Consider the following 23144-nt stretch of genomic DNA (forward strand, 5'->3'; position numbering starts at 1 on the left):
TGGGCTGGCTCCACAACTGTGATTAGTCTCTTTTGGTACACTTCATCACCAGCCCAGCCTAGGTAGAGCCTACCCAGCCAATGGATGTAGCTTGCTGCTTCAAGACCGCAAATTGTCTCTGATCTCCTCCACAGGTGCTTCAGAATTTATCCTCTTCTTCCTCTCTTCCTTTCTATGATTCTAAATCTGATACAAAAGGATGGGGTGGATGAGAGTTTCCTGCCAATCAGCATGTGGTAAGAGAGGCAGGAGCTGGGGGAAGGTGTCTGTGGGAAAAGAGGAGTTGTGTTTTCCCCAGCAGAAGTTGTATCTTGCCCTGCAGAGCTGGGTTTTCATGATCAGAGTGGAAGAGTTGCATCTACCTGGTTACAGCAGTGGAGACCTGCCATTCTGGGTTGGTTTTTTTTCCTTTGTATATTTAGTTCCTTGGGAATAAAAAGGTTGTGAAGGAGTAGGAAAGGGAAGCACGGGACATGGATCTTTTCATCCACGAGAGCCGGGCTCTGGAGATAGCCTGTGGCCCCAGTTAGGATGTAGGATCGCTCAAAGGTCCTTGTTTGTAGTCATCTTCTGCAAGGAGGGCTGGGCTGTGTGTGTGTCCTTGGGGACGGGCAACCACTGCAGCATGGAGCAGAGTGTCCTTGGCTCTGTGTCAGCAGGGAGGGTTTCCAGTGTTGGCTGGCATGGGTGAGCTCTTGCTGTCCATTACAGATCAATCCTGGGCAAAGTGAGCACAGTGTTGCACTAATCATAAAGAAACCTTTCAGAATTGGCTGGGGGGGAAGGGACAGAGAAAGGTTGAGTCTTTATGCCAGGGCCAGGGCAGCTCTTTTGACTGTGCAAGTGTACTGCTGGTGCCTGGATGTGTGTCAGGGTTTTGGAAGATGTGCACCATCCATTTTCCAAGGACTCATCAGTCTCTGGGATCTCAGTAGCATCTTTCTCTTAGGAAGAGGCTAACATAAAATATGATCACTCTCATGCTTTACTCTTAGCTCATTGTCTCTTGGTGGTTTATGTTAATGATGTGAGTAGGAGGCACCTCTAGAACATGTTGAATCATGCCTAATAAATTGGAGTGACCACGTCTACATCTCTTGGCCAATATGTGCCAGCAAACTTGCTGCTAAGTGAGAGTGCAGGCACCTCTGGGTGTCCTGTGGCCGCACAGTCTGGGTGCTGGTTTGGTTTCTGTTCTGCAGCCTCCTCTTGCAGGAACTGCTCAGCTCGTTTTCTCAGGAGCCAGGACCCAGACAGCAGCCACAAGAGACTGGACTGGGACTTGTCATAAATCCAAAGACAATAATGGAGGCTTCAGAGCCCATAATCACTCCAGATATTCATGTTTCTCACTGAGGTCCTTGTTATTTAAAGCAGTGTATTTCTGTAGACCATTACTCAGGCTCTTTCCCTTTTCCAGCCTCTCTCCCTCCTTCTATTGGAGTGAGCTCTGTCATCTTCTTGGTCTTTAGAGATGGAGGCAACAAGTCAAATGAAGTGACCCTAGATTCTGGGTAAGCTTGTTTGAAGCCTGTGAAATGAGTTGGTGGGTCTGAGTCCAGTTCCTGATGGGGATGGATCTGTTTGGTGAGGGTCAGGGGCCATCAGGGACAGGAGTGGGCTGGCATGTCCTTCAGCACAGGGCTAGGATTGTGTCCTGGCCACCTCTCATTTCATACCAGCAGGGTATTAATTGGTCCTTGTCTTTCTTTGCTACACTCATGGAGGCGTCAGGAGCTTTCACCCACCTGCTGTGCTGGTGCAGGAGAGCCCTCCTCGCTCCCTTCCCTACTGCACAAAGGGTGATGGTGAGGAGTTACCCATGGGAAGTGAAGGAGTTTATTGTTCCCCTCAACTTATTCTGTAAAGCTTCCCTCAGATTAATGAGAGCTCTTATCTCCTGATGGCTGTGACTCAAGCTGACTCAGGCTTTTACCCTGATTGCTTTTGTGAGGTTGCTGGACAGAGCTCAGCACTTGGGTCTCCTGGGGACACTTTTGGATCGGTGACCCAGCTGTAAGGTCCATCCAAGACCCCTGACTAGTTTGCTTGCCACAAGGTGAGACATCATAGGTGCCAGGATGTTCTCTCCTCCGGCATCCTCCCAGAGCTGCAGCAGATGCCCTGTTGCTGGCAGCCAAGTTAGGGTGAGCTGAGGTGGGGTATGAACCTGCTGCCTGCATTCAGGCACTGCCAGCATCAGACAGCCTCCTGTGGATTGCTGTGTCATGACCATATCAGGCTGTGCCACCATGCTCCCTGCAGCAGAGGTGACTGAGTAAGCATCACAGAATTGTATGGCTCCTTGTTCTTGGTGAGTTGTGTGCTCCCCAGCTTGTCCTGGACCTGGGAGTCATGGCAAGAGTTAGTGGTGAGGACATGGGCACACAGCATCATATTGATGCTGGTCTGTGGGACTGGTTTGAGAGGGAAGGAGTGTGGTGAGGACAGGGGTTGGGACTTCAGTCTTTGGTGATTAGAAATGCCAGTATGAGAAAATGTGAAAAGGATGAATTTTCTTTTTTGAACCATACTTAGATTTCCAAGGAAAAGAAGGGAAGGTTCTGCTCTCTGTCAGCCTTCAGGACACTTGGCCAACTGCTTGCATTGCAGTGCTGGGTGCCCCCTCCAACAGAGATGGCAGAGTTGGCTGCACTGGCACCAGCAACCAACAGGAAGCACTGGGAGCCTGAATGGGGCCCCTCCTTCAGCCACTTTTACCAGTTTATCCTTTTCTGCAACTTTTTAACCAGCAATGTTGCAACACCACCCATCAAAGCATCTTCTCAAGTGGAGACTTAATCACTTAATGATTTAATCACACAGTCCCCACCACCAGGGCTGGTCACCCACCTCAAGTCACTCTCCATGTCCTCTGCATGGATGTTGGGAGTCGTGGGGTTGGCTTCCTCACCCAGTGTGGTACCAGGGAAGTCTGGCATCTGCAAAACCATCTGCATCATACTTTTGCATTTTGGGTAATAATTTTAAGGTGTTTTAGAAATATTAGTGAACCAACCCCCAAATCTGCCGTCCCCTGGGAAGTGCAGAGATTTCTTTCTCTCCCCTCTCTTCCAATTATGAAGGGAAACTGGAGCATGGGCCGGAGAAAAAAGCTGCAGAGAGCCTGTGGCAGAGTGGGTAATGCAATCTGCAGGGCTGGATGGCCTGTATTTGGTGTCATTTTCTGTATGAGTATGAAATGAATCTAAGGGATGTAAAATACACTGCTCCGATCTGGAAGCATTTTGCTGAGAGTTAATGGTTATGTAAACCCAAGTGTAATGGAGAATCAGAGCTAAAAACCTTTCTAGAACTGCATTATAGGGCCTGGAAAGCTGGGATTTTGAATTAATCTGAGCATGGATTTTAGTTTTTTTTCTATTCTTAGTCTTGACTTTGCTTTTGCATGTTCACTTCTGGTAAATACACGGTTTGCTACATCAGTCTCGGGCTGTTTTATAGCTTGCTGCTTGGGAGTGAAATGCTGCCTGGAAAGCTTTGGTTAATGTCAGAGCTCTGAACTTGCACTTATCCCCAAATTTCCTCGATAACTTGGTACCATTTGTAGAGTTTAGGCAGGCTCTGCATGTTGCCAGCACGTTGCCAGTGCCATCATAGAATGGTCTGGGTTGGAAGGGACCTCTAAAGGTCATCCAGTCCAAACCCCTCTGCAGTAAGGGGGTGTAAACCTGATCCTCAACTAGATCAGGCTGCCCAGAGCCCTATTGAGCCTCACCTTGAATACCTCCAGGGATGGGGCCTGTGGTGGTTCAGGCTGGGTGCCCCCCCCGGTGCCACCACACAAGCCACACCTGTGGTATCCTGAGGGTCCAGCCCAGGGGGTGGACACGGGAAGCTACATATTTCATCCCATAATGTCCTGCTCCCTATAAAACCATCAGCAGGGTTTCTACACTTCCTCTTTCTTCCCTCACAGCTATCTGGTCATGAGGGGAGCCTCTTGCGCCTGGGTAGGCCCAAAGCCAGGGGGAAGGGCAGTCTCACATCTGGCCAGCTGAGATTAGCCTAACGGTGGAAGGTGGGGGGAAGAAAGAGCCCTGGGGGTTTTGGGTGTACCCTCAGGTGTGGAGAGGGAAGTGTTGGGATGCTTCTGGGTATGCTTTGGGATCTATTTTGTCACTGTGCTTGTGGTTCTCTGTAAAGAATTCACTGCTTTTCCATTTAAACTTTCCACCACTTTTGCAGTCTGTTTGTCTGAGGCTCATTTTGGTTTTGCCCATGGTGGGAGGATCGGCCTTTCAACCTACCCCAGGGCCCAAACCACCTCCCTGGGCAACCTGTTCACTCATGGTAAAGAACTTGTTCCTAACATCCGATCTAAATCTGCTCTTTTCTGGTTTGAAGCCATTGCCCTTCATCCTATCACTGCAGGCCTTTGCAAACAGTCTCTCTCCATCCTTCTTGTAGGACCCTTTCAGGTACTGGAAGGCTGTGATTAGGACTCCCCAGAGTCTCCTCTTCTCCATGCTGAACAGCCCCAGCTCCCTCAGCCTGTCCTTGTAGCAGAGGTGCTCCAACCCCCCATCATTTTCACGGCCCTCCTCTGGGAGGAGGCTAAGAGCAGTAAGACTCTTACGTGTCAGACAGCCCATCAGCTGTGTACAATTTGTGTCACCCACTGCGATCCACAGCAGCTTCTTTTGAGTGCTGTTTGCAAAGTCAGAAAAAGGATTTCTTTGTGCAGAAACCATTCATAACCTGACCCAGGATAGTGAGAGAGTCATGCCACAACGGTAGTTTTTTGTTGCATACATATGCACAGAGATATGTTTGCATTGCAGCAGAGCTGGTTTATTACTAAAAGAAAGGTGAGAAATCTCCTAGTGCAAGTGCAGGGAAGGGACCCAGCAGTGCTGACTTCTCTCTCACACTGGGTGACTGGTAGCCGTGAGAAAGGTGATTTTAAAGTTTCCTGCCTTCATTTCTCTAGGTGTAAGAGGGGATCTGAATTCCTTGGACCTGTTAGTGCAAAGTCCCACCAGTGAGTGTGGCATTGTTTGCTGCCTGCATGGCCCAGTGAATTTCCCATCTCAACCTCCTGGTTTTAACCTCACTGAAGGGCTTTGGTGCAGTTGGGATAACCGTGTTGTTGAGGATAGGATAGAGGTAGCCCACTCTGATCCTGCAACAGGGCTGCAACTCCCTTCCCTTTCTGCTGCATGACTTTTAGGTTCAGTACCCCTCATAGATACATAAAGAACATCCTACCTGTCCCTGAGCCTCTAAAATGTATCCATCTCTGTTACAGATGGCAGCAGCTATTCAACGCTGTCATGGGCACTAGGTTTGGGTAAGCCAAAGCCAGGTGGCTGTGCAGTGACATGGGCAAACATGCTCTTTGTGCTAGAGTTGGCCCAGAATGCTGCTATGAGCATCCTGCTGCCTTGTGACAGGGCTCAGGGAAGCTTTAAGGGTGATGCTGTGTTGGGTTTCCAAAGGCTCCTTGAAAGATGAGACCTGCAGCCTCCCCCTCCTTCCTCCCCAGGAACAGGAGGTGACCATCTGGTAGCAGTTTAGAGAAAGCCAGTGTTCTCAAACGGGACCATTGTGTTGTGTGGAGTAACAGGGCGCCTGCCTGCCCTGCTCCTGTAACACTCTTGTGTGTCAGACAACCCAGGAGAAGCTTTCTGTGCTTAAGCAAGCAAGCAAAAGTAACCCCTGGGTTACAGGGACCGTGTGAGGGGCAGAGGATGTTTAATGGGAAGCAGTTGGGCGCTGTGGCTATGGCAGAGCCCAAGGCTCTGGTTGTGAAGTGGGACCCAGAGGAGCCAGCATCCACTGCTGTTTGTTTTGGTCTCCTCCTGAGCTCTGTGCATAGAGGTTTCCTTGTGTAAAGCATCCCCTCAACTGTTACTTGACTATTCTGTCCAAGAAGGGAAGAAAGAAGGAGCAGATGTTCCCTCATTGATCCCCCTGCTGGTTCCCACTGGACGCCTGGAGCCAGGCTGTGGAGCAGGATGAGCTGCAGTGGATAGCATGCTGGGTAGCTCCAGTTCTTCCCACCAGGACATGTGGAGTCCTTGGGCAGAAGATAGAATCCTTCATGGCATCTGGGCACCTTTGGCTTAGCTGGGATTTCCAAAGGACCTCCAGCTTGCATTCTGGGAGAGGAGCATATTGATAGGAGTCTTCAGCCATAGCATTTGCTTGTGACTTCTGTGGAGAAGTCTTGGCTGTTGTTTGAGCTACTGGGATTTGAACCAGACCTCTGGCCTCTCGTCCCCATTTGCAAGATCCCTGAAGAGCAGCTTTAACTGGTGGCGTGTGACCTGCTGGTGCCTGACCGTGGGGTGACTGGGAGGACGCAGTGGCCACGCTCTGCAGACATCCCCAGCAGTGCAGCACAGAAAGATGTCATTTATTTTGCTGCTTCTCAGACCCTGTGCTTGCTCTGGGACCTTTGAAGATGTGTTTCTTGCCCCAAAGTGCCTGTCTGGTAGGGAGCATGTTTGGGTCAAGACATCTTGGAAAGTCCATGCCTCCCTCATCTGCCAGGGTTAATAAAGCTGGCCCTGCACTGTGGCCCATGTCTGTGTGAGGCTGAGCAAAATGCTGCTACCTTGCAAGATTTGTGAAGGTCTGGGCCCCAAAAGGACACCCCAGTGAGTGGTTCCCAGCCCAGGCATAATGGTTATGGGCAGAGGCTGGCAAAGATCTGAAAGGAAGCCCCTGAAAACCTCATTTTTGGGGAATCTGGGGCTTTCCCTGTTGTGGGAGGGGAGCTGCTGCCTTCAGCAGTGGTGAATTGAGGCAGAGCAGCCTTGTTTGGTTTGGAACTGGTTAAAAGGAAGCACATGTTGATGGTAACATGTTGTTTTGAGTTCACACCACACTGTACACTCACCACCAGAGGAAGAGAAGGAAGGGTGATGCTCAGCACCTCTGCCTCTTCCCTGCCAGCTGCCTCTGACACTGGCCAGCAGATTGGATGCCGCTGGTGGGGCTGGGGAAGCCCTACTAGCACAAACAATCCCCTGGAGAATACCACAGTGAGGACAACTCTGCAGCGTGGCCTTCCCAGATCCTGTCCCATGCTGGGACACCTTGGCCTAGGGTGTCAGGGATGGGTGGACTTGGAGCCCCACGGGCCCTGGAGCATTAACTATGACTGCCAGCGTGGGACCCCAGCAGCAGGGTGGGAGCGGTGCAGGGTCCCATGGCGTTGCCCTGCCTTTGGCTCCTGCTGTTGTAAGGAATACGCCAGCTTCCCGCAGGAAGCCAGGAGGAGAGTCATCTGGGGCAGAGGCTGTTTGCTTTCCTTTCTTGGCTCTGGGCAGGACAGACTATTTTTAAGCTTTTTCTCCCTTTTTTTTTTGAGAGTTGTTTTGCTTCCTGAGATCCTTTTTTCTTCACTGTGTGTGGAGCAGGAGAGAGGTGATGCTGAGCAGAGGAGCTGCAGCCATGCTTGGTCCCACCAAGGACCACCATTGCTGAAGGTGGCAATCCCTTTAGGAATGATACTTGCCAGGGTTTCCTTTGCTATTAGGTTGCTTGGGAGCATTTACTTTCAAACTGTTTCTCCAGACACAACTGTCGTGAGGCTGCTTTGTGGAAGGGAATAAATGGAAACTGATCTGACTGGCTGGAGGAGTGATGAATGGGTTTTAGAGGCCTGAGGTGGACAAAACTGAGATCTCAGCCATCTAGGAGCTGCCAGTGCCTGACTGGGCCATGTCCTGCACTGCTCTTCCCTGCCCAGCTGAGCTCAAGGCCAGGGAAATGCTCCCTGTCGGGTTGTGCCTTCCGCTCCCTTTGTATTCCTGCAGAATGCAAACTGGGCTTGTCTGCTGCATTGTTTTAGACGGGGCATTTGGGGGAAAAATAGCTAAAAGGTTCTATTCTGGATTAAGGGTGTGATGGAGAAGGAAAAGGATAGAAAAGTCTGTGCTGAAGAGTATATGGTCCAGCTGGACTTTGGAGACCTGAAGCTACGTACTTGTGGGAACAGCTCTGAAATGTGGGAATAACAAACAGGGGAAGCAGCCCCAAGCCTGTATCTCAGCTCTGTCTGCATTCTCAGCTCTGAGGGTCTTGCTTTCCGCACTATCTCCTTTGGGAGCCCTTGGGGCTGCTGCCACAGGATGGGGCTATCGCTGTCCCCAGCTTCTGCTGCCCAGGACAGAGGCAGCTGGCATCTGCTGCCAGCCCTGCCTGGGGCTGGGGGTGGCCCTGTGTCAGCAGCTGCGTCTGCGATCCGTTGGTGGAGTGGAGCTGGGGTGGCTGCCACGTGGACGGTCCCACCGGCTGGCCCCAGCCATGCCAGATGGCTTCTCTCTGGTGAATGGATGTGTCCAAGCGCTGGGGGGTCCCCAGGCCCCCTGGCCTTGCCCCAGAGGGTTGGAGCAGCCCCACGCAGAGGAATTGCTTCCCACGTACATGGTGGCCCTTCTCCAGCCCCACCCCAGGGGTGGCCGCGGGTGGGTGGACATCCTGGGACAAGGGAAGGCTGTGCTCCAATCTCTCCCCCTGCATCCTGTGTGATCTCAAGCCCAAGTTTTTATGGGCTAAATCTCACTGATATTATCCCCTTGATGTAAAGGATGGGTGGACTCATTACTGATGCTTGTGCTGGTCATCATACTGGAGCTATCACCCCCTTGGGACCCTGGGGCTGTACCTCGTTCTGTGCTGACACTGTGCCTGGGTGCTGTAAGGCACAGGCAGTGTGAGCAGCCCATTTTGGTGAGATCTAGCAGCGATTCTCTGCTTTTCCCTCCTTCATGTGAAGTTCAGTCTTTCATTTCCACCTGGCTGTCTCCCTGCTGATGGGCTTCAGGGCATCTATTTTTGAAGAGGTCTGGCTGGAGTAGGGTGGGAAAGGCTGCATGGACGTCCAGGCATGAGCCAGGAACCATCAGGCAGCTACTGGCCTTCGTCTGTGTGACTGGGAAGGGAGCCTCGCTCCATGGATGGAGGCTTCCTTCAGCAATGCTCTTTGCCCCTAAGCTGAGAGTCTGACACCAGTGACTATCAGGTTTCCTTGGATGTGTTCTTACCTCAGGGGGTTTGGGGGCTTCATTTTAATGTAGCCTGCCAACTCTGTGTGCTGAGGGGGACCTGTGTGACAGGCAGAGGAAAACGACAAGCCCTGGTCTGAGTGCCAGTCTGTTGTGTGTCTGCTGCACTGCAGCTGGGAGAGCTGGGACAGAATCTGCGTGTGCTGCTGGGGCTTGGGGCAGGCAGGACTGCTGCCTCCTCAAGTGTAAACCCGAACATCCTAGATGATGTTGCATCCATCTCTGCCTCCTGACGGCTCTGTTGGTGGAGTGGAAATGAGGATGTTTAGATTGTAGGATGTCTCTAAGCTCTCTCAATTGGCCTCTTCCTTGTCTCTGGGTCTCATGCTGGTGTTTTCAAAACACTTCAGCCTTTGGCTGGGATGATCTCTGGGTTTGTTTTGAAGGATTTCAGCTTCTGTGGCTGCCACCTTTGGTGCATTTCTATGGATTTGGTGCTCTCCTGGGATTGTTTGCTGTCAGCCCTCACTGGGAAGCTTGTGTTTATCTGTGTACCCTGTGGATATGAGAGGGAAAGGGAGGCACTAGGAGCTGGGTGGCTGCCCCCAAGCCCTCTGCTGGGCTGTGCTGTGATGAGACCTTCTGCTTCACTCCAACCGTGTGTGGATGGGATGAGGGCAGCGCTGGGATGATTTCTGCTCTGGGTTGAATTTCCTGGCTCTGGTTTGTTGCGTTACTGAGTTTATAACATGTCCAAAGAGGCAGAGCCTGCTTTAAATGGGATTATGAACCTTGAGGTGGAGTAGCAGTAAGGGGGTTTTGAGCCTCAGGCAGCACCTATAAGCGTCTTGAGATGCTCAGGTAGGTGGTGACTAAATTGTGAACTCTTTCTTTGTTTTTTCAGCTCTGAAAAGATCTTTTGAAGTCGAGGAGGTAGATCAGTCTTCAAATTCCTCCACTCCACAAAGACGGACCCCAAACCCCCTCCTTAGGTCCACCGTGTCCAGCTCCACGCAGAAGTTTCAGGAACTCGGCGCCAGGAATTTGGAGCCACCTGCCCGACATGTGGACCTCACAGGCCAAAGGTCACCCAAGCCCTCTCTGAGGAGGGTGGAGCTCTCTGGACCCAAACTGCCTGAGCCGGTGTCCAGAAGAACACAAATCTCCATTGACATCACATCCAAGCAGGTGGAGAACTCCACCTCAGGGTTGTCAAGGTTTGGCCTCAAAAGAGCAGATGTGCTGGGGCACAAACCCACTGAGATCACCCTTGGCAAGCCCCAGGAGCCAAGTCTCCGGAGGGTGGAGGCGCCGGCATCGAAGATCCCTGAGATGCCTCACCAAAGAGCCGAGGTGGCCACCGCTGCCGTGCCTGACACGGCCACCAAGCGCGTGGAAATTCAGGTAGCCAAGGCTGCCGAAGTCCCGGCCCCACCAGCGCGGCACGTGGAGAGCTCAGAGCCTCCCTTGGCCACCCAGCCCCCCCAGGCAGAGCCAAAGCCACAGCCAGTGCTGATGGAGAGCCCACCGAAGAGAGAAGAAGGTGAGTACAGCTCTGGGCAGCTGCTTGGGTGAGATGCTGCTTGTGACCTGCCTTCTGTGGCCTCAGAGGCCATGCGGGGACACCGAGTGTTGGGTGCTGCTCTTTCAGCTCCAGTGGTGGTGTCTTTTAAGGCTGGTGTTGGATCTGTGCTCAGATGTGTCTGCAGGCATGGCTGTTATCTTTGGGTTTATGCTGGCTGAAGGAGCTGTCAGGCTGGGTAAAAAATCCTGTCAAACCTCTAAGGAAATTAAAAAAATGCCCAAAGCCTGGGTGCTGGCAGAAAGCAACAATTCCATCAGCTCAGGCCCTGTGTGCAGACCCACCTACCTGTGCAACATCTAGAAAAGCCTCTGAGGTGCTGGAGAGGTGGTGGTGGAAGCACTGTTGTGGTGGCTTGTTTAGTGCTGTTGCTTATGGCTGTGGGTCAGACACCGCCTCTTTGTTAGCAGGAGTCAGAGGGGTTTTGGCCTTGGAACCAAACTCTAATAACTTCATGGACCAGAGCCACTATTAAACTGGAGCCCTGGCGTGTATCAGCTCTATCTTGTTTTCAATTAATCCCCTGTTAAAGCCACCTCCCTCCCCCACCAGCTGTCATTTATTCTCCCCAAAGCTTTGGAGGTGGTTTTTTCCGCTTCTGGCCCATTCATTGTTTTTCCGTTCCCCATCACCCACGAGCTCTCTCCTGCACGGGCCGCAGCAGTCAGTTGGAGGGCACCACCTCCCCACCCTGTGCCTCTCTGTGGGGGCTGGGGGATGATGTGTGGTGGCCAAGCCAGGACCTGGGAGGTCCATGCCTGGCTCTGGATCTGGACCACATGTCCTTGTCTTGCTCCACCATAGGATGATCTCCTGTTCCTGCTCCATCGCCCCTCCCTGGGTGCAGCCCTATGGTCACACAAGGTCTGTGGACAAGCCAGGTTTTGTTGTGTGCTCACGGTCTGAAATCAAATCATGTGTTAGTGGAGCTGATATTGAACTCATAAGACTTGAGTGGTTTTATTTTGCTGTGCATTTGTATGGCTAGATGTGGCTTCTCTGAGCAGGATTTTAAAGAGTGGATGAGCACCTCCAGCAGCATGATCCATCTCCAGCTGGGCCCCATGTTCTTTAATATCTTTATTGATGATCTGGATGAGGGCATTGAGTCCATCTTCAGTAAATTTGCAGATGACACCAAGCTGGGGGCAGGAGTTGATCTGTTAGAGGGCAGGAGAGCTCTGCAGAGTGACCTTGACAGGCTGGGCAGATGAGCAGAGTCCAAGAGCATGAGATTTAACATATCCAAGTGCCAGTTTCTACACATTGGCCACAATAACCCCATGCAGTGCTACAGGCTGGGGTCAAGTGGCTGGAGAGCAGCCAGGTAGAGAGGGACCTGGGGGTACTGGTTGACAGTAGGCTGAACATGAGCCAGCTGTGTGCCCAGGTGGCCATGAAGGCAAATGGCATTCTGGCCTGTATCAGGAACAGTGTGGCCAGCAGGAGCAGGGAGGTCATTCTGCCCCTGTACACTGCACTGGTTAGGCCACACCTCGAGTACTGTGTCCAGTTCTGGGCCCCTCAGTTTAGGAAAGATGTTGAGTTGCTGGAACGTGTCCAGAGAAAGCTGGTGAGGGGGGGTTGGAGCACAGCCCTATGAAGAGAGCTGAGGGAGCTGGGGTTGCTTAGCCTGGAAAAGAGGAGGCTCAGGGGAGACCTACAAATACCTGAAGGGAGGTTGTAGACAGGCAGGGGCTGGTCTCTTCTCCCAGGCAACCAGCACCAGAACAAGAGGACACAGTCTCAAGCTGCACCAGGGGAGGTTTAGACTGGATGTTAGGAAGAAGTTCTTCATAGAGTGATTGCCCATTGGAATGGGCTGCCTGGGGAGGTGGTGGAGTCGCCATCACTGGAGGTGTTTAGGAGGAGACTGGATGGGGTGCTTGGTTGCATGGTTTAGTTGATTAGATGGTGTTGGATGATGAGTTGGACATGATGATCTCAAAGGTCTCTTCCAACCTGGTCTGGTCTATTCTGCTCAGTGACCAACCCAATGATGGGGTTAGGCCTGGATCTCTCTTGTGGGCTCTCTGTTTCTCTGTGCTGTGTGTGGTGCCCAAGAGACACATCTTCTCCTATGGGTGGGTGCTGAGTCTTGTCCTGCTGGGTTTGAGCTGCTCTGAGCTTCCCAAGCTCTGAACTGCAGATGGTTGTGAACTTTAAGAGCAGCAGGTCGTCTAAGCTGCTGAGTCCCTCAGCTGCCCAGAGTGGAGGAGGGAGGGCTCTTTGCATCCAAAAATGACTCTCAAAGCCCAGGACAGCTGCTGGGGATGAATTTTACCCAAGGGCGCAGCTGTCTGGGGTCTGCCTTGCAGAACCAGCCAGTCCTTGGTCCTGGTACAAAAGAGGCTTTCAGTCATTTATTTGGGTTTATGGAATTTATGCCTCTAAGGAGAGCCAGGAGACAAAGTTGTAAGGGGAGGGAGAACTCTGGCGCTCTCTCACTCCCTGTAGGCACAGGCATACAGCCTTGTGTGGCTGCCAGAGCCAATTCCCCCTTCCTGATCACCTCCAACCTCTTCCATTGCCATGACTTGAGTTTGCCCTGGGCTCCTTTTGTGCAGGACCCCATTTCAGAGCACGTCTGATTCACAATACCCACCCTGGGGTGATGCTAGCTGGGTGGATGGCATCTCTCCTTGTCAATGGTGTAAGTGCACAAAGGAGTTGGGGAGGCTGAGCAGGGACCCTCAGGGAGCCCTGCAAATGGGTGTAGGCACAGTGCCAGTGCTAGGCAGCTCCACGGCAGCTCTGGCCTCACCACAGCCTCCCAAGTGAAAATGTCTGCAGCAGACACAACACATGGCAGGAAGTCCTGCTCCCAGGGTTTGGAGCACCTGAGAGATGCCCCTGTGCCACTGGATGGCTCTTGATCCCATTGCTCAATGGGTCTCCAGTGCAAACAGCTGAGCAGGGGATGCAGGCAACTGCCTCCAGCTGCCCTCATCCATGTGCTGGGACTTGTCTTTCCCCAGCTGCCAGGGCTCAGCTGCCTTGCCCTTAACCCCTTGTCCCACTGCCAGAGGTATGCAGGAGAGCGTGTTGTGCAGGAAGAGGCCGGTCAAAGGAGAGGGCAATCGCTGAGAGCTCGGCAGCTCAGACAAACCACAAAGGAAAGGATTAATTACAGCACTGAACTTCATTTGGCTGTCATGGCTGATGGCGTGGGCTGAGCCTGCTCCAGAGCCATGGTTCTCAAGGTGGGAGCAGGGCAGGAGGTATCTTCATGGAGCATAAGAGCAAGAAATACTCCTCCTCTCTGAGTCCTTTTCATGCCCTCCTGCGTGCCCCAGGGAGCACTAGCTGTGCTCCTGCAGGTTTGAGGTTGAGATGGACCATTGGTGATAGGGATGTGGGACATGAGTGCACATCACAGCTGTGATGTACCACTGCACCAATAGGATGGCAATGCTGGACTTCGTGCTGGTGCTCCCTAGCTGGGACAAGGAAATGTGATGAGATAACTGGGCAATGTGGATTGCTGTAGCTGGAGTCTTCCAGAGCAATCTGAGCAGAGCTGGGCAGCAGATGTAGGTGAAGGGAGGGTATGCAAAGGGCAGAAAGATGCAGAGACATGGTGCTGAGGAACATAGTTTAGCACTGGACTTGGTGGAGTTGAATACTGGTTGGACTTGATGGTCTAAAATGATTCTGTGATTCTGTAAGTGGCACAATTAAAAGTAAATATAAATGTGAGGGGAAGTGCTGTTCCTGCAGGATGACATAAAGAGAGCAAAGCAATTCAGCTTTTTCACTCTTTTTTCTCACATTTGGACTCTTGTGGAAAGCCTTTCCTTTAGAACTTGCTCTTTTAGAGACTCCCCTAGACCTGAGCTAAAATTAAAAAGGAATTAAGATACCAAAAAAGATAAAACTTTTCAGCTTTCCTCAGCTCCTTGTGAAGGCTGGAAGCCAGGGATCTGTTGCTGTGTGCTGGGAAAGCCATAGTGGGGTATGCAGCTTGGTGTCCCCTGCAGCCAGCCTCTAGCCTGCATCCTGCCATGAACACCCAGGGATGGAGAAGCAAAACCACCCCAGCCTTGGGATGACTCTTTGGTGCTGTGCTGTCCAGCGTGGGGCTGGGCTGGTGGATGGAGCTGGGAAATTTTGGGATTTGGACAACTCCTGACACAGTGACTCTCCCTGCAGCAAAGAGGAGCTGCAGTGAGTAATGGTTTCCAGCTCCCTGAGCTTTGCTGCAGCTCAGCTGTGCCCAGAGAGGAAAGCTGGAAGGAAACGTCTCCTCCAGAGCAGCTGACACGCTGGGGCTGGGCTGGGGCAGGCTCTGTTTTGTTGTTGTTATTTGTAATGGGAAGCGTTTACAGCCTGTGATACCGAACAGAGGGGCTGAGGGGGAAACCCAGAGCCTTAGTTTGTGAGCTCAGATGCCAAAAATGAGATAATCTGGAAAAATGGAGAGCTGCAGAGCCAGTGACTTGGAATGAAGGAGTGTGGGGGGGGAAATGAATGTGTCCCGTGATCTGGGACACCACATGCATGGCCTCCTGCCCGCACTGGGAGGGCAGCAGTGGGCCTAGCCACTTCCTTCTGTCCCACTCCCAATGTGCCATCAGTGCCTAGCTCTACAGGGAGCAGCCAGCACACCTCAGCTCCTTTTGGGGTCTATTTTGGTCACTGAGGATGTCATGGAATCATAGAATTGTTTTGGTTGGAAAAGACCTTTAAGGTCATCAACTCCAACCATTAACCCAGCACTGCCACATCACCTAGCCCCTCAGCACCACACCTCCATGTCTTTTAAACTCCTCCAGGGATGGTGACTCCACCACTGCCCTGGGCAGCCTGTTTCAGGGTTTGACACCGCTGCTTTACAACGTCAGGAAGGGGGCCAGGTCATGTCAATGTGATGGTTGAACATCTTTGCCTCCCAGGACTACTATTCCCAAACTCATTACCTCATGTTGAGCTCCAGTCACGTTGACATCCACATATCCCCTTCTTTGTGTGTGTGTGGGCACAGTTTGTATGGGTGCCATCATGGTAGTGATGCCACGTGGGGTGCTCCATTCAGGCAGGATATGCCACGGGCAGCAGCTTGCCTGTCCCTGGTCTCCAGCGTAGGCAACCAGAGCCAGGGGCAGTCACATGGAGAATTCCTTTGTGCTGCTAGAGGTCCCTGAGGGCCTGTAGGAAAATCACTGATCTCTCCAGTGCAGATTCATTATCCAAAGGAATAGTTTCCCACAGGAAATGTCAGGATTTCCACTTCCCCTGCCTTCCTCATGTGGTTTGAGACCAGGAGAGGGCAAACCCTTGGGTGCTGAGGTGCAGAGTGCTCCTGGCACTGGGCTTAACAACCTGGCAGGTTTCTTCTATTGCTGGGTTGGGTCTGTGGGGTAGGCCATGCATCAATGGCATTGCTTCTCAAACCTTGCAGGAAGCATTTAAAGCTGAACGGGTCCCTGTAGAGGTCAAAGCCTCCTGTTCCAGGTGGAAGGTGATCAACTGCATGATACCTGGAGTGTCGCCTGTCTGCAGTCTCATGGGGTTGTTTTGGGTTGTGAGCCCTATGCATCTGCAGGACTCTGCACCTCCATGCATACAAACTGGGGCAGCCACTGCCTTCCAGGCAGCCCAGGGACAGAGAAGGGCCTTTGGTGCGCTAGGAAACACAGGTGAGCACTTCTGCCTGCTCTTGGATTTGCTGTGTGTAAGTGACACTGGGAGGGGTTGGGGGATGGAACTTGAGCTGTGGGTGGGGTGTACGAACCAGACCCAAGAGTTTCCTTGCTTATCTTGTGGTATCTGCATGTCTGCAGCCCATGGTAGTCGTGCTGGGGAACATGCTCCCTGTCCAGCAACTCCTTTGGCATCTTCAAGCTTTCTCACATTTGGGGTAATCATCCTACAGGCTGATAAGGCAAATAAAATTTGTTATCTTGACCAAGATAAAACAAAGAGTTTGCTTTGATCTCCTGCAGTAAGGCCTGGCCTCTTGTTTTGTGACTTCTCTGCTGTCTGCTGGGGGAGGGAAGTGATGGCAATGGTGATGAACTTTCTATAGTTAAGAAATCATTTTCTTCTAAACTATTTCTAGACCTCTGTCCCTGCTTGAGATGTTTCTGTTGGCCAGTAGTTGAAGGGACACCATAGGCTGGATATGGTGCCAACTCTATAAACTGTGTTAAGGGGACTTGAGGAACTGAATTGAGATTATAGAGAGATAACTTTGTTTGGAGAAGATCAAACATTGTTGTGAGGGAAAAACATAACTTGATAGCAAGCCAGTTGTGTTCTTTACTCCTTCAGCAAACAAACAGCTACTTCTGTATTGTCCAAGATGCTGTGACAAAGCTGAAGTGAATGTGGCTATAAATGGAAGAAGCAGCTGGTCTTGGATTGCAGCCTGTGCTCAGACTTCTTTGAGCCCAATTTTTCTTACATGTGTTACAGGTTTTGAAGGAGGGACTTGGGGAGAGGGCTGCTTTCCTTCATGGTTGTTGAATTTGGGCCAATTGTTTTGTTGGCCTTCTGAACAGGGCTCTGCATAGAAGTTCCCTGGATTTCTGTAGGGACACATACATCAGAGTTTCACTCTCCTAAGTTGTTTTGATGTATCTTGGCATGAAGATAGTACCAGACATACTGAGAGACAAAGCTGGACTGAAAGGTCTGGTCCAAAACATTCTGCAAACAATCTAACTTTGCAGATTTGTAGGCATTTCAGAGAAGCAAATGATTTTAACAAGCCATCTGAGGCTGCTGTGCCAGCTCAGGAGTGACAGTGTGGGGATTTTTGGTTGTTTGGCTGCTCCGTGGCTTGTATTGTCTGCAGTTTCTTCTGGGTGGAAGAAATGTGTTGGGTTTTGTGCAGCAAAGGCAGTTTGTACAGCAGAGATGAAGAATGAGTGAAATGAAGCATCTTTCAACAGCTTAAAGTTCAAAGATTGTTGATGCTCAAGCAAATATGACCATAGCCTTAGATTTATGTTTAGCTTTTCAACCCAAGAGACAGTGTCCAGATTACATCTGAGCTGGGTGGTCTTACCAGCCCCTGGGTGTTCTCTGGGTCTGCAGAGGCTGTCCATGCTGCAGCTCTAGTGTGGTCCCTGGTTAGTGTGTCCCAGGGGTCCAAAAATACTTAGTGAGAGCTCAGCACCTACCTTCTTTTGTCTCTTTGTGAATTCAACCTTTGTCCATCTCTGAGCAAGACTTTTGCAGGGAGTTATCCCTATGGATTCCTTGCATATGGCTTCATCTATAGGTACTTCTGTATAAGCCACTGCATGGCTTTCACCCTGTCTCACTTGAGATGTCTGCCCTTGAGCTAATCATCTGGATGTCTCCCTTAGGATGGTATGAATTGTGTCCTCAAAGGGGTTATGATTCTCCACTGAATGTAAAGAGGGTCTCCAGCTGGAGATGTCTCCTTTTGGGCAAATCAAATTTTACCTTCCAACGTTTTTTCCAGAGTGAAAGAAACAGAGGTGGAAAGAGATAATTGCAGCAGGACAGAGCTGGGCAAGCCATTAGTCCCTTGTTATCAACAGTGCTTGAGAGCCCCCCTGCAAACCTGGTGCCCTTGTGTCAGGTTCTTCTGCAAACAGGTCACTGTGGACAGTCGTTTGCTTAAGTGAATGGGTCAGACTGTCTCTGATGCTTATCAGTAGTGCTGTAACTTTTTATGATGTCTCTGTCTTCTTCCCTCTCCTGTTCATGGAGCAGGTCAGAGACTCCTTCCCTCTCTCAAAAGAGAGAGTAAGACTGGGGAGATCTCAGGGGAGGAAGATTAGATGGGGATCCTAAAGGGTATGGTGCCTAGAGGAGAGGGCAGTGATAAAAGTTAATGGTACCTAAGCTCTTGAAAAGAGCTCTCTCAGTTACAGCTGTATGGTAGCTCACAAGTCTGAAACTGTAGGGCATTGCTTTCAACTCCAGTGTGACTGTACCTGGGGCATGCTTCATGTGTGATAGCAGATCTGGAGGGACATCACAACCCCTGCTTGTGTTTGCTTCTCCTGCAAGTTGAGTCTGGATGGGAAGTTTTGTTTATTTTGCTTGTTATTTGCTCTCACATGGGAAGTTGTCCTGTGTTCTGCTGATGGTGGTAGTGTCCACTGACCCCTTCTCTGCTGTTCTGGTATGTGGAAATATAGGATGAGTCCCTGGTTACAGTCTCTGAAGGGGTGAATGCCCAGGCTCATGCTGTTACGGCACAGAGGTTGCCGTTCTCTGCCGCACGCTTGACGTACTGGGAGAATTCATGGGCAACTCACTGCCCCTCCCAGGGGCTGGGAGGCAGTAGAACAGTGAGAAGATGACAAAAGGTTGGATGGCCTGTGAGCCTGGTCAGGATCCTGTCTTTGCTGTTCACTTGCTCATTGTCCTCAATAAATTCCTCTACCTGCTTCAGTTTCTACTTTTGTAACAAGGAGCTGGTGAACATCAAGATGCCTGAGGTTCAGTCCTTGCATTGAGTCCTTTCTTATTTGAAGTTCAGCTGGTGAGAATGAGATTACTGGTCCAGGTTGCAGAGGCACAGTGGGGTCATGTGGGATGGAAGAAGCTGTCCTGGCCAGCTTGCTGGAGTAATTCTACAAAGAGAGAGGTCCTCAGCTGTCCAGGAGGAGAGGGAGGCTATCAAATGGTTTCTGTTTCAGAACCTTCTCCAGTCTACTCAGCTCTGATTTCTCCTGAGTTTGGAAAATCTGTGTTTTGGAGGGGAAAAGAAGAGTTGGAAGGCAAACTTTGGATGTGTGGGGAGCATATGTGGGGATGGATGCTGCCTGCTGATTTATGAGTGATGGAGACTGCTGACATTGAGGGAGGTGGAACAGGCACTGGTGGGGTGTTTGAATGCTCTTTGCCTCATGTCCTCTTCCCCTTCTTCCATCTTGTGCAGATAGGAAGGAGAATGGAGATTACCTTGGACTTGTCCAGATTTGTCCTGGAAAAAAGGAATAGATCTGAGCAGCTTTTCTGATAAAACATAATTGTTTGGACAAACTCTGGCTGAACTCACTTCTTCCTGCAGCCCAATGTGCAGATAAATGGGGTGGAAGTGGGAGGCTGAGTTCACAGGCTGTTGAGGCCCTCCCTGGGGTCACCCCACCCCCAAGATCCTCTGTCCACCCATTTTGGTGGCCTTGGAGAAGATGAGAGGATGCAGTTGACTGCTGAGGTTGATGCCTAAGCCTTAGGTAGTGCAGTGCTCTGAAATGTGGAGAAGACCATGATAATGCAGCACATCAGTGCTGGGAGCAGGGAGACACAGGTGGTCCTGGAGGGCAGCATTAGATTCATCATGGTTCATCTGCAGAGGATGGATCTCAGTGGTGTGTTGCTCTCTGGGATGTGAATTTTCTCCAGCCTTGCTTTCTCCAAACCCAGCAGTCCTGGTCATAGGGTAGCTGGGCAGAGCTGTGCCATAGAGAGATTCCTGTTTGGACTGGAAATGATGAGACAAGCAGGACTCTGGTGGGATGTGGCCATGGGAGAGGTATTGCCCTGCTCTGTGTGGCTACTACTGAGGTCTCCAGGATTCCCTTGTAGAGTCAGATGAAATCTGAAATCCTGCCATAAAGCTGATGTTCCTCCCACCATCCCTCAGGGTCCTCCTTGCCCTACTTTGTGTGGCAAATAAAAGTTTATTTACAGCCCAGGAGCGCATGCCCTGAGGCTGGGAGGTGAAGGGTTCCTGTGGGGCCCTGAAGGAGCTTTGGGGTTTCCTCTCTGCTTTGTGGCTTCACTTCCTGGGTAGAAAAGTCTTCCAGAGGAGATGCTTTGTGGGTGGGAGCTTAGTGAAGCAAAGGCCTTTGCCTGGGCTCTGGCTTTGTTTCCCTGTAGCAAGGCCATGTGTCCATGTCACCTGGAGAAGGAAACCTGGGAGGAGATACCCAGGGTTTACATGTGACACGTGGCTTGGAGCAGCCAGGAGCAGAAGCAGGCGATGGGCTGCCATCCATGTGCCCCCCAGTTTGGCCACTACTTTCCAGCATCTCCCCAGAGCCCACGTTTGTGTTGGATTTGTTTTCTTGTGTTGAGGCTGAAGCTGGTGCTGGTGTCACCAGCAGCAATGCTCTCTGGTCTTCCTTCAAAGCAAGCTGAAAGCAGAGCACTACCTTCCTTTCTTCCTGGCTACTTCTGCTTGGCACAAGCTCTGTCCAAAAATCTTCAGTCTTGGTCCTGCTCTGTTAACCCCTGGGCAGCAGGATCAGGGTCCTCCTCTCTGGAAAGGGGATTCTGCAGGATGCTGCACAAGACTGAATCCTTCCTCTGCATGCATGACTTTGGGCAGGGTGAGAGAGAATGGGGCTGAGCAGTGACTGCTGCTTGCTGAAAGGGTGATGGGATGGGGCTGAGCTTCGCTGACCTGGGCTTGAAATTGATCTGTGGAGCTTCAGGGAATAAGGATTTGACTTCTTCAGTCAGAGAAGCAGGAAGGGTCTCTTTGAGGTTAATTCAGCCCATTTGTGGGACAGACTATCTATGGGATGGTAATCTGAAGAGCAAGCACACCAAAGCCATAGTCTGGGCTCCACTGAAAGAGCAAAGCTGGGAAACCCCTGCACTGCAGGCTGCAGGGACATGGGGAGACACAGCAGTGGCTTTCTGCTGGGGAGCGGTGCCGTGTCCCTCGGGAGGGGAGCGGTGCCGTGTCCCTCGGGAGAGGAGCGGTGCCGTGTCCCTCGGGAGGGGAGCGGTGCCGTGTCCCTCAGGAGGGACATCGAGAGCACTGTTTTGAGTTTATGCTTTTCCTTCTCATTTTTAAACATGCACAATTAATTTTTCCCTTGCATTGCCTGGGGCAATATTAATTTTACTGCTCTGCAGCAGCAGGGACTGGATCAGTTTTGCAACCTGGATTTTCCCTGGACAAGCCCCTCCTCTCGTTTCACACTTCCAGTTGCCAGGCTGGGTTTTAAAACAGCTTGCACCAAAGCTGGAAATATATAAAGGGCAGAGCAATGCCTTGCAGGAAATGGCTTAAGCTTCCTGCTCCCAAGATGGTGTGAGTGTTAAAACAGAGCTGGAGAAATATTAGACATCCTACATCCGGCACGGCAGAGGAGCATGACCCTGGGGTGATAGGATGGAGAGGCTGTACCCCCCCTGCTGCCTGCTCTTGGCAGCTGCTGGCAGGATGAGGGGCCCTGCCTGTACCCCCCTGGAATCCTTCAGCCCCAACTTTGAAGGGGAAAAAAATGGACAAATTGTTTCCGGCTCCGCAGGGCTTTGCTGTGTTTTGGTTTTGTGGGAAACGTGTGGGGAGAGCTGGTCAAAGGTGGGGGTCAGCATGTCAGCAGAGTGCCTTTTCAGCAGAAAAGGAGTTGGGAAAGTTGGGAAAGCACTGGTTTGGATGGAATGTTTGCTACCAGTTTGTTTGCCACCTTCTAGCCCAAAGGGAAAGGCAAAAATCTGAAATAGATGATCAAGGTCTGAGTCAATCCTGCTTGTTTTGGGCTAGAGTGGGACCTTCCACATCTGTCAGCAGATCCCACACTGAGTTACTGGCTTAATCAGAGGCAACTTAATTCCAGCTTTTCCCACTTCATGCTGGCTGAGCACCATCTACCTGGCCAGGCAGGGAATAGCAGCTGGCTGTCCGTCTGTCCAGGACAGATCATGGTATCATAGACTCATACAATGGTGTGGGTCAGAAGAGTCCTTTAAAGCTCATCTAGTCCCACTGCCCTGCACTGAGCAGGGACTGATCACGTTGCTTAGAGCCACATCCAATCTGACCTCGGATAGTTCCAGAGAGAGAGCATCTACCACCTCTCTGGGCATCCTGGGCCAGGGTTTCACCACCCTCAGTGTGAAATATTGCTTCCTTAAATACACAAGGGTAGCAAAGAAAGCTGAGTATTTGTGTGTAGGCAGTGTGGGGAAGGACAGGAATGGTTCTGTGGAGCTCTTTGTTGGAGCTCTTCAGATGTAATTCAGCTTGCTGTAGATTACTACCTCATTAAGGAAAACTTCTCCAAAGCTCAGTTAGTTGGCTAGAGCATGGAGGTTTAGGTAATTTTACTGACAAAGTTATCAGTTGGCTAAAACATAGCTGCATTGTTGCTGGGAACCCACAGTGTTGCAGTGGAGGGATGAGACAGGCAGAGCAAGCCAGGTATGGTTCAGAGCTTTTCTCTGCAGCATCTTTGGCTGGTCTGAGCTCACTTGCACTGACTTCCTAGGACCTAACATTCACTGAGAATGATAAAATTGCTCATAATGGAAGAAAAATTAGACTTGTTACATCTGTGCTGGGACCTGAGTTGCTTTGGGAAGTGTTGCTCCAGCTGCAGAAGCAGAGTGTGTGGGTGCCACCTCAGGTGGCTTTACCACGAATGGAGCATTATGTTGTGCTCCGAACTGTCTCCCTCCCTGGCTTCCTCTTTGACCCCTTCTTTTCCTGCACCATTTCACGTGGGGTGGGGGAAACCTTGGGCTGCTCTGCAGGAGCAAGGATCAGAAGGGGGTAGGTACTACCCTCAGCCAGCAGCTGTGTGCCTGGAGAGTTGGGGGAGGCAACTTGCTGATGTTCACCTTTCAGCAGGGCTCATAACCCCACTAAACCCAGAGCAGCACAGCCCTTGGGGCTAGGGATTTGGCTGTGTACA

General features: G+C 51.2%; 1 protein-coding gene across 4 annotated transcripts in view; it reads left to right on the plus strand.

The window, feature by feature from the left end:
* Positions 1–23144, plus strand: part of SEPTIN9 (septin 9) — a 141368-nt gene that overhangs the window by 73616 nt on the left and 44608 nt on the right. For all 4 annotated transcript variants that reach the window (XM_068151420.1, XM_068151419.1, XM_068151422.1 and 1 more), the window contains one exon: positions 9886–10524. In XM_068151420.1, the coding sequence (XP_068007521.1) occupies positions 9886–10524 (639 nt within the window). The remainder of the gene's footprint in view (positions 1–9885; positions 10525–23144) is intronic.

The sequence above is a fragment of the Melanerpes formicivorus genome, unplaced genomic scaffold, assembly GCF_026170545.1.
Source record: "Melanerpes formicivorus ecotype bairdi unplaced genomic scaffold, bMelFor1.0.p_v2 SCAF_21, whole genome shotgun sequence".
Taxonomy (NCBI): domain Eukaryota; kingdom Metazoa; phylum Chordata; class Aves; order Piciformes; family Picidae; genus Melanerpes; species Melanerpes formicivorus.